General features: G+C 38.5%; 2 protein-coding genes across 3 annotated transcripts in view; both read left to right on the forward strand.

Annotated features, from left to right (window-relative positions):
- PIGA (phosphatidylinositol glycan anchor biosynthesis class A) lies at nucleotides 1-11191 on the forward strand. 2 transcript variants are annotated; one of them, XM_085211719.1, is made up of 6 exons: nucleotides 1-959; nucleotides 1495-1627; nucleotides 3279-3411; nucleotides 5141-5347; nucleotides 6668-6753; nucleotides 11046-11191. In XM_085211719.1, the coding sequence occupies exons 1-6, from the start codon at nucleotides 290-292 to the stop codon at nucleotides 11056-11058; spliced, it is 1242 nt and encodes a 413-aa protein (XP_085067845.1). In that variant the 5' UTR covers nucleotides 1-289; the 3' UTR covers nucleotides 11059-11191. The 2 variants fall into 2 exon arrangements, with proteins under 2 accessions (XP_085067845.1, XP_003203127.2); XM_003203079.5 differs by lacking the exon at nucleotides 11046-11191 and having other exon boundaries at nucleotides 2-959; nucleotides 6668-9881.
- Nucleotides 11150-11309, forward strand: part of ASB11 (ankyrin repeat and SOCS box containing 11) — a 17668-nt gene continuing 17508 nt past the window's right edge. The window contains exon 1 of the mRNA XM_085211734.1: nucleotides 11150-11292. Coding sequence (XP_085067860.1) covers nucleotides 11241-11292 — 52 coding nt within the window. The 5' untranslated portion in view covers nucleotides 11150-11240. The remainder of the gene's footprint in view (nucleotides 11293-11309) is intronic.

Consider the following 11309-nt stretch of genomic DNA (forward strand, 5'->3'; position numbering starts at 1 on the left):
CTGCGGGGACCGGGCGAGACAGCCGCGCGGTTACCGTGGTGACACGGCCGTACCCGGAAATGGGAAGGCGGCGGGCAGCGCCCGGCGAGCGGCGGCGGGCGTCAGGTACGTGCGCGCGCCCCCCTGCGAGGCGGTTGCCGGCTGCTCGAGGTGAGCGCGCTCTTAAAGGGCCCGCGGCGGCCGCCCGCCCCGCCGGGAGCGCGGTCGGCGCGGCCTACGCGCGGGAGATGGCCGGGCCTAGCGACGGCGAGGGGCCCGCGGGGGTCCGACGTACGGCCGGCAGGGAGTGATGGTTCCTCGTCGTTGCCCCGGCGGGAGGATGGCGGCAGGGAGAGCGCAGACCGTCTGCATGGTGTCGGACTTCTTCTACCCCAACATGGGCGGCGTGGAGAGTCACATCTACCAGCTGTCGCAGTGCCTCATCGAGCGCGGCCACAAGGTGCTGGTGGTCACCCACGCCTACGGCAGCCGCAAAGGCGTCCGCTACCTGACCAACGGGCTGAAGGTGTACTACCTGCCCCTCAGGGTGATGTACAACCAGTCCACTGCCACTACGCTCTTCCACAGCCTGCCTCTGCTCAGGTACATCTTCGTGCGGGAGCGAGTCACCATCGTCCACGCCCACAGCTCCTTCTCGGCCATGGCGCACGACGCGCTCTTCCACGCCAAGACCATGGGGCTGCGCACGGTGTTCACGGACCACTCGCTCTTTGGCTTTGCGGACGTCAGCTCGGTGCTCACCAACAAACTCCTGACCGTGTCCCTGTGCGATACGAACCACATCATCTGCGTCTCTTACACCAGTAAGGAGAACACGGTGCTGCGAGCGGCGTTGGACCCCCGCATCGTCTCCGTCATCCCCAATGCTGTGGATCCCACTGACTTCACCCCAGACCCGTCTAGGAGGGATGACAGCACAGTAACGATCGTGGTGGTCAGCAGGCTTGTTTACAGAAAAGGTAACGGTAGCAAAAAATGTTGATTTTGGTCAACGCTCGCATCTGCGCATGTTGGATTTAGAGTTGCATTTCTTCTCTGCTATGGAAGATTTGTAAACTGAAATTTGTAAAGTGCAAAGCTTGGCTTATGTTACTTTACTACCTTATTGCATCCAGGCCTGGGACCCCAAGCGCAGGAAAGATGTGGAGCTTTTGTATTGGGTACAGGGGAGACCATGAGGATGCTTACAGGGCTGGAGCACCTCTCCTATGAAGAAAAGCTGACGGAGTTGGGCTTGTTCAGCCTGGAGAAGAGAAGGCCCTGGGGTGACCTCATTGCGGCCTTCCAGTACATGAGGAAAGCTTATAAACAGGAGGGAAAGCGTGGCAAATAGAGATAAGGCAAGGGGGAATGTAGCGGTAGGCTACATCATGATAAGTGCTATTACAGTAATGGCTTGTCCTACATTTTGTGCTCTTAGGTGTAGATTTGCATAATGGTATAACTTCTAATATCCAATACTATAACATTTTGCCTTATATTTTATGTTCTTAGGTATAGATTTGCTTAGTGGTATAATTCCTGAGCTCTGTCAGAAGTATCCAGAGTTACATTTCCTTGTTGGAGGAGAAGGACCAAAACGAATTGTACTCGAAGAAGTGCGGGAAAGATATCAGCTACATGACAGGTTGGTTCCGAGCATGTTTATAATCACTGTATTTAAGAGGTAGGAAAGACAGCAGCTCCCTGCCTCCTTCCCTCAAAAACTTGAGACTGGAGAAGGCAAGGTAGAAAGACCAACCACTAACTTCCAGAGTTGGACTATGATCTTGCAAGTTGACCTGGTGTGACCCTTGTCTTAAGTCAGAGAAAATCTGAATTTATCACTTATATGCAAGTACTGTTAATGTACTTGCAGTATCACTATGTGGCATGAACTGTTAGATGACTACTTTATGTTGCTACTGTCTGTGAAAATAATTGCTAATAATTCTGGAAGCTTCCTCCTTGCCATTGCTCTACTTTATTTTGTTTAACTCTTTTAATTTCAGTATCAAACTCTTCAGGCCAGGATTTACTTAGTATGCCTTCCTGTAGTGCTACAGACATGTTCCTTGGATTAAATGTTACCAAATGTTTCTGTGATGTCTGTAAATATTTCTTTGTTGTTGTTCAAAGATAGTTTTTTATACAGCAAGTACCAGATTCTTAATTTTCCAGTATATGTACTGTACTTCAGTCAGTAATTCTTCCATCTGCTCCTCTCTGTTATGAAATATACTTATTTGCTTGTTTTTTATTTCTGTTTTTCTTTCTTCGGGTTTTCCAGTACCTCTTCAAACTGATAGGTTCTGATCTTTGATATTCTATTTTTTTTTTAATTTTTTTTTTTTACCTTGGCCTTTGATATTGGTCACACTCATGCTGAAAATTCAGATAATGCATCTAAATACAGAAAAGGTGCACTAATCTTTATTATTAATTCTGTGAAGCTGTGTTCTTGTAAAGAGCTAGAAGGATCAGCCAGTAATATTTTGAAATTGGTTGCTCTTAAAACAAAATGAGGCAACTCCTCCACCAACTTGATCTGGAAAAAAAGCAAGAGAGTCTTGTATTTATTGTTGATCAGTATTTAGAGAAAATGGAACAAGGTGTCTGTTGCTTCTCTCTCTATATGTGTGTACTATTGGAACTCATTTTTCAGTATATACGTGTCTTAGTTTCAGCTGGGATGGAATTGTTTTCTTCATAGTGCCTGGTATAATGCAATATTTTGTTTCTAGGAGAAAAACAATGCTGATCACACACTGATGCTTATAGGTGTTATAGGAGCAGTGTTGTACAGAGCCAAGGCCATTCTCAGTGAAGGGTCCAAGGAGTGGGGAAGGAAGAGAATTAGGGCAGTTGACTTAAACTGGCCAAAGGAATTTCCATACGATATGACATCATGTGGATGGAGTCTTGAAGGGGGTGGGAGTTCATCTCGCTCTCTTCCACTGCTTGGGGACTAGCTGGTCATTGGTTGAGGGATGATGAGCAATTGCTTGTGCATTACTTGTAATATACACTCATATGTATTAATATATATCTATGTAGTCATAAGTATTATCCTTTTTCTTTTCTCTATCTTAGTAAATAATTTGATCTCAACCTCCGAGTTCTACTTTTGTATTTTTTTTTTTCATTCTCTCCCCCATCCCACTGGGATTTGGGAAAACGAGCAAATGACTATGGGGTACTCAGCCACCTGCCAGGTTAAACCACAACAATGTTTAACATAATACAGAATTATTACAGTACAAATTTAGTGTTTATCTTGTATTTTTTCTTATATACAGGGTACGTCTCCTAGGAGCCTTGGAACACCAGGATGTTAGAGATGTTCTAGTCCAGGGTCACATTTTTCTCAACACTTCCCTCACTGAAGCCTTCTGTATGGCAATTGTGGAAGCAGCAAGCTGTGGTTTACAGGTAAAACAAACAAGCAAACAGAAACCTCAACTATCTAGAATGCATGTATTCATTTCAATCAAAATTCATGAAACTTGTAGTACAGCTAAGAATACAGGCACACCTGTTAAGTTTCAGTTTGAATTAACCGGACTCTCTCTCCACAATGTTACTGTGTATGTACTGATATTACAGCTTGAAGGGTAGTTGATGTTCATGAAGGCTTACTTTGACTCTGCATAGTGAGGAGCTCCTGAAAAATGTCTTAGGGCCATAGGTGACTGGTCAGTTGGACATTTTAAACTACCAAATTAAACCATTGTTTGATGACTATTTTGCCTCTGCATCAAGGTTTGACAGACAGTGTCTTACTTCAGCTGAATGCAGGGATTCAAAATAAGAGGAGAGAGGAGACACTGCAGCAATCACATTAAAAGTTCTTTCTGGCTAATAGACAGCTCAATTTACAGATTGACAGCTAAAAGAAAAAGTTAATCAACAGCTATAAAGAACTGAGGTCCTCACATTAAAACCTGAAGAAACTTTTTTAAAGACAAACTGATGAAGTATTTAACGATTTAAACCAGCAGGTGGCTAAGCCCCAGTGGGATGCGGGAGAAAATGGGTGGGGGAAAAAGATAGAACTTATGAGTGAAGATAAAGATTATTGAACGGGAAAGAAAAAGGAGGAAAAAAAACTATACAAGTGATACACATCGCTAGTCTTGTAGCAATGGTTGCCCCCTCCACCAACTCCCCTATGTTTTATTGTTCAGGATGATGTCATATGGTATGGAATATCAAATACATTGGCCATTTTGGGTCAGCTGTCTTGATTTTTGTCCTCTCCTACCTTCTTATGTACACCCCCCTTCTTGCTAGTAGGGCAGCATGAAAAGCTGAAGAGTCCTTGGCTTAGTGTAAACACTGTTCAGAATCAACATGTGTGTTATCAGCATTATTTTTTCTTCTGAATCTAAGCAAGGCAGCATACCAGTGACTAGTAGAAAAATTAACTCTATCCCAACTGAAACCAGGACGCTAGTATACAAGAAGTGCGAAAAATAAAAGGGACTTCCCCCTTCCTCCACTCCAACATTTTTTCATGGTAATAGTACTAATTTGTGGCATACATTCCCCAGTTGTCTGTTTTCCACTCTAGGGGCTGGAAAGTTCTGTGGTTTTCTTACAGTTGCCTGCTAGAGATGATTAGAGAACAAAAGTTGTAGAACTTCCTCATTTCGCTTTAAAAAATAATTCAGATTACTGAAGTTCTAAAGAAATTCTTGTAAAAGTTCAGCCTAGAAACTATAAACTGAAGATAGATGTGGTAAAACTATTATCCACAAGTAGAGGCAACAGTTCCTGTGAGGGTCTATGGAGAAAAGCTCCAAAATTTAGTTGCTCAGACGTAGTTTTCTACTGCGAGTAACACCTTTAGGAAAAATGTCTCCTTAATCACTCACTGGACCATTTTTTGTCTTACCATGTTATCAAATAATTGTGAACTTCATTAAAAGTAATTTTGTGTGCTAGGTCTTCTCCAGGGCTTATACCTTTAGTTCTCATGCAGGTAAAATTCCTAAAATAGGGCATCAGTCTTTGCCTTCATGGCAACCAGTCATTGTATTGGTTTTTTTCCTCTCTTTATCTCTGTGATAATGTTGCATCTGAACAGTGAAACAGCATTATCATCATTGTATTTTATTGTTATGCAGTGTATGTGGTAATTCTTTTGTTTCTTTCAAAGGTTGTGAGTACAAGAGTTGGTGGGATTCCTGAGGTGCTTCCAGAAAATCTCATTATTTTATGTGAACCTTCCGTGAAGTCTTTGTGCGATGGACTAGAAAAGGCAATTGCCCAGCTCAGATCAGGAAGACTACCATCTCCAGAAAGCATTCATAACAAAGTGAAGACATTTTATACGTGGAGGAATGTAGCAGAGAGAACTGAAAAAGTATGTACAACCACTTTAATTCTCTTAAAGTACATTTCTGGAAAGTGACTTTTTTGAAACATTATTATGTGCATCTCTGTTTAATTTCTGTCAAACTCAGGTGGTTTGTAAAAGTTCAGGAAATACTTCTCTTTTCCAAAATACCTTTTTTTTTTCTTTCTACTCACATTTTTTTTTTCCATGACATAACACTGATAAATATTCTGAAGAATAGCCCAGAACTTTAGTTACATTTCTACTCATATATTTTTTTCCAGAGTTTTCACAGTAAGTAACTCTTCTGGCATCACTGGCAAATATCCTGCATAAGATTTATGAAAAGGAAAAGAGTTCATGACACAGTTTTGTCTATGATATGCTAACGAGTGGTTTAAAATGAGAAGACGAGGTAGCTTAATGTCAGCAGACATATCTGAATATACATGAGCTATGGATGTAATGAAAATAAATTACCATGCTTTTGAAATCATATTTCAGAATTAGAATTGTGCTTCAGTGGGAAAACTCAGTCATTAGTGAGAAATATTAACTGCAATAATTTATTCACTCCTGTGAAGATCTGTCACTCTTGACTTCAGCCTCTATGTTTTGGACAAGAGTAGCTGGAGCACATATGTCTTAATTACTTTGTACTGTTACTTAGATAAATCTCTCTCTTACAAACCTCCTTGAAGAAGTGTCATATACAATGTCTTTATCAAATATTGTCAGTGCAACTTATGATTTTTTTAACTGCAAACAACATTTCAATTGCAAAGTTTTTATAGAAGTCAGCCTAGATTTCAGCTGCTTTTGTAGCCCTTCCTTAAGACATGAAACTAAACTCTGTGAATGGAAATGTTGTAACTGGGAGAAGGACACACAGAGCTTAAGTTGCACAAAGGACAGTTGTTTGTTAGCTCATTGCTAATGTATTTGTAGGATGAAACCTGCAATGTTCTCAACAACAAAGCTGCTTTGTATGATTTGAGACTCGAGTTGTGTATAGTAGGTCCCTGAAAACATTTTTCTGGCTTATGAAACTATATTGGATGTATATATATATATGATGTAGCTAACCCTGATGTAGCAGTAGGTGTCCCTGTTCATTGCAAGGGAAGTGGACTAGGTGGCTTTTAAGGGTCCCTTCCAACTCAAGTCATTCTGTGATTCTATGAAACACAGGACTAACCATATAATGTATGACTTAATATATACATTGTTATTAATAGCTTGTATTTTCACATTCATTAAATTTTATCGTAGTAGTGTTTCTTTAATTAAAAATCAGTTTCATGTTCTGGTTTACTTACAGGGACTCTCTGTCTTTTTTCCTCTTAGGTGTATGAGAGGATTGCAGATGAAGTGGTTTTACCAATGGATGAGAGACTTGACAGACTCATGTCTCACTGTGGCCCAGTGACTGGGTATATTTTTGCTCTTTTTGCTGTCCTGAACTTCCTTTTCTTGTTGTTTCTGAGGTGGATAACTCCAGATTCCATTATTGATGTTGCAATGGATGCCACAGGTCCTAATGGTGCATGGACTAAACAGTATTTTTTGGGGAAAAGAGGAAGAGTTAAAGAAGAACCTCCAAGCTCCAAAAGTGCTCAGATGGAAATTAAAAATGCACCAGTCCCTAGAAGTTTTAAGGCTTGCTGACAGATATTACTACTTAAATTCTTCAGTTTCTTTCTGGAGTTCTCTGAAAGAAACTTGATTAAAATGTACTACCTCAATTTAGGATTATGTTCTAATTTAGTTTTGAGTTCTTGAAAGTATACGAACATCACTTTTGCACTTAAAGCTGAGGGAGAACATGGATTTTTATGTGTCAAGAGCCTTTGAGACAAAAAATATTTTTTTCTCTGTAAATTGAATATTACAGACTGAGTATAAGCTTTTGTGGTTTTGAAAAGCAAAACAAAAATTATTAGTTTACTGTAATCTCTATCAATTCCTTATAATTACTGTGATTTTTGAGACCTATCTAGACAAAACATACCTTTTCTTTCCTAAGATGAAAATGGCACTTGAAAATACTCCTAAATTTGTTGTTACTCTTGAATTCCTTATTACTTTGAATTCATTATTACCATAGAAATTTCAGAGACTTAGTTCTATCAGTTGTGTCCCAGTGATGGTGTTTTGCCTGCACAGCCTTATAATTTTGAAGTCCTTCATGAAATTAGAAAATTAGATTATCCTGTTATTAAAACTCCATAATGAGTTTTTGATATTTTCACAATGACTGAATTTGTCCTCCTAATGTACACATAAGAAAGAGAGGCAAAACTTATGCCTTTTTTTAAATTATTTTTTCCTTAAAATACATAGGTGGCTTTTTAAAAAATACAAAGGTGAAGGAATGATATTGTTAAGCAATTAGCATAATATAGTATAGCCTTCAGAACCAGCTCAGGCCTGAAAACACCTCCAGCAGACTATGCCAAAGCATAAATTAATGTCTGTGTGTGTGTGTGTGTGCATTGTGTGTATGTGTGTGTGTATGTGTAGATAGATAAGAGAGAGAGATAAATCTGTGAGAGCTTAACAAGCCTTAACAAGCACCATCCTACTTTTATTTGTTATTATTTTTTTCCACTTGCCATTCTTCTGCTTTTTATGTAAATGGCATTACAGTCCATCTCTGGGAGGGACAGTGTTAGCGTGTGTGATTTCACCGAAACCACACCAGAAGCACTGTTAGACAGGTTCTGCAAGTTAACTGTAGAGAAGGCATCCCTTCAATGGGAGTAACCAATAGATAAGCTTTTCTTGAAGGAAAAAAAAAAAAATTCCTTGTACCTGCTAGCTGTAAGTAATTTTTAATAGGAACAGCAGATAGTGGAGATGTGAGAGGAGGCAAACCTCACACTGATGTCAGACAACCATCAAACTACCCCCTGCTTAATGCACTGGCCTGATTTCTTTTTCAGCTGAAAAAATGATGATTTTTTTTGACCCTCAGTGTTGTGTAGTGTTGGACACTGTATTAGTCTTAAAATTGTGCAATATGAAAATACTGTTTTCAAACCCTTGAAGGGTAGTATTTGAAACACAGCTTTTGTCAGTGTCATCTTGTCAGCTAGGGTACACTATTGCTAGAGAAACATTTGATAATTTCATTGACTATATATTCACGAAACTTGGAAATATTATGTGAAATACATGCTACTTACAAAGTATTTTCTTTTAATAGAATTTTTTAGCTTTTGATACATAATGTAAAATATGCATTGTCTTACAACTTGAATCTTTCTACGTTAACAGTGGAGTTCAGCTAAAATGGTGCCACATGTTATGGTAAATGGGTGGAGATAAGGTCTAACTTATAAAAGTTAGTTACTTTTTAAAATAACAACATTCTAGTTTACAGCAGCTCTTTAAAAATACTGATTACCATTCCAGGAAGATGTAATGCTATTTTTTTAATAATATTTTATTGATTCTGGTTTATTTCTTTTTTTGTTTCCCACAACAGCTACAAAAGTAGATGTAATTTTCAGTAGGATTTTGAGAATCTATTCAAAATAATTCTATTCTTTCTTTTGTGGAACATTGTGTACTTACAATAAAACAGTTCATCTAAGTGTTTATTTCATTTTCAATAAAGAATAGGTATTTTTCATTAGTATGTGGATTAGAAATTAGAAAGTATAGAAATATACCGCGTACTGCTGCTTGCCATCATTTGTGGTTGGACTTACAGTGATGACTAAAAAACACTTTGCACAAGCAAAAATATTTAAGCCATAACTGGTTTTACTACGCATATACTGTTTCTCAATGCATGTAACTCTTTGATTCGCTTACCTATCTTGTGCAATAGAGCAAGGGGTGATGTCACCATCACTCAACCATTTACAGTTCTGTAAAGCAGCAGTGAGTGAAATGGAAGACTTTATTTAAAGTAATCACAATAATGAGAAGCTGAGCAGAGATGTTATTTTATTCACTTCCAAACACAAATTCCTAAAATACAATTTAATAAAACTGAAATGTTTCGGTTATGGTTGTGGGTGACATTTGAGTATTGTGAAACACTAAGAAAATGTTACCCACCAGGGAGTGATACTGAGTAACATCTTACATAGAGCAAAGCCTCTTGTGTGGAGGAGGAGGGAATGCACCAAGCCCTTCTATATAGAAGCTTACTTGCCCCCCTTCATAGAAGGGACTACCAAGCGCACCCAGAAGTGTTTTGAACTACTTTATTTTAGCAATGGAAATTTTGCATTGATCCATGTTAAAATTCTATCACACAGATACAAGGAGAAGTTGTGTTTCCAGTACACTATTTGCAGACACTGTGAAGTATAGACTGCATGTTGGTAGTTGAAAATTGTGTGTTAAACCAGAGCAAGTATCAAGTGAAGTGTGAATGTAAGATTTGCCTTTTAGACTGTGTTTTAGAGGATATGGATAGATCTGTAAGAAGCTGGCTGCACTGTAATGAACTTATTTTTTTGTGATCAAGTTTTTCTTCATCTTTAACAAATAAACTTATTTTTTCTCCTTTTGATATTTATAAATAAAAGGACTAGCAAAACAACATATGTACTTAGGCTCATTACTCGTAAAATTTCAGTTACGTACAAACTCACTGTAAATAAACGTAAGAACAACCCATCCTGAAAGTATTTCACAAACGTTTTTTTGAAGATCAATTTTAAATACTTTAAATATATCGCTTGGCGTGCTATCATTGAACTACTCTTGTCATATTTGCTCTGTATTTTTCATGACACCCAGAAGTACACTGACTTCTATAGTTTTTCTAATTATTCTCGCACTGACGCAGTCACTTGGATGAAAGGGATATATTTTTTGTTGAAGAATAAAGCTGAGAGCAAGATGCTGTTTTACACCTGAATCTATCTTTGTATTGAAATTACACATTTTTCTTATGAACCTAACAGGATTATTTTCATGCTCTGACTTGTTTCAGCACCAGCTTAAGTCTGGTGGTGATATTTGTGTGGGATTTATTGAACATTACCATGTATAAACTGATTGTCTAGTATGTATTGGTTATTTAAGCTTGTTTAATCAGGAGTGACTGGTGGAATGCATCTAGAGGGTGAGTCATCCTGTGCTATCAGAGGTGTCAGAGGCAGATAAGATATTAATTACCAGCTGGAATTCCTTGTCACCCTGCCCGGACAGTAGAGGTTTAGATAACCAGAATATATGTGGTGCAATGGGCTATGGGTAGGTGAGATGAATCCTTCATCTGCTTGATAAGAACAGTGAGTCACTACATACAACCCTTTCTAAAAGCTGGCGTGTTATAACTGTGCTACTTAAGAATGCAAATAAGGTGATGGTTGCATGGAAAGTAATATCATTTATTAGATCAAACCGATAGAAAAATAGCTAGGTTCTCTACCATTCTTGTTCTGGTTCCCTTAGAGATAATGTATTTGTGTCTTTTTTTCCAATTATCTTATTTAATTGAAAATGTTACTCAAACTCTCAATTAAATACTTTAGAAATACACTGCTGTAATTCAAAGACTGTCAAGCATAAGAATAGATTTAAGTCCTCTTAATTTTTTCGAGAGGAGGTTCCTCTCTTATTTTTATTTCCTTGCCAAATTCTTCAGGCCATATCTGACATTTTTCTTACAACTAAAGTTAAGGTGACCCATAATGAATTTTTTTTTTTTTTTTTTCCTAAATCAGTCTGTTTTTTCTTTTGTGCTCTTTCCTTGCAGGCTTTTACGTTAAAGATATATAAAAATGAATTTCCAGTTCTTCAAGGGATTTAGTTAAACTATTCACTCACCACATCGTGACAGTTATACTAAAGGACTAACATATCTTCTGGATATTTTGATTTGTCAGTTTGGTAATCACTCTAACAGAAGACTGTTGTGTGTTAGGCATCGTGCTGAAGTTCTCACTGAGGCATGTTTTTTCTACCAAGTGCTGACGTGTTCAGTTCAGTCCTGCAACCTATCGGTAAGTTGCACAATCCA

The sequence above is a fragment of the Meleagris gallopavo genome, chromosome 1, assembly GCF_905368555.1.
Source record: "Meleagris gallopavo chromosome 1, MGAL_WU_HG_1.1, whole genome shotgun sequence".
Lineage (NCBI taxonomy): Eukaryota > Metazoa > Chordata > Aves > Galliformes > Phasianidae > Meleagris > Meleagris gallopavo.

Excerpts from the sequence above, each read along its gene's own strand:
- PIGA (XM_003203079.5), top strand. The coding sequence starts at position 290 with ATGGTTCCTCGTCGTTGCCCCGGCGGGAGGATGGCGGCAGGGAGAGCG. Across the intron at positions 1,628-3,278 it reads AGATATCAGCTACATGACAG|GGTACGTCTCCTAGGAGCCT; the intron begins GTTGGTTCCGAG and ends TCTTATATACAG. Across the intron at positions 5,348-6,667 it reads TAGCAGAGAGAACTGAAAAA|GTGTATGAGAGGATTGCAGA; the intron begins GTATGTACAACC and ends TTTTCCTCTTAG.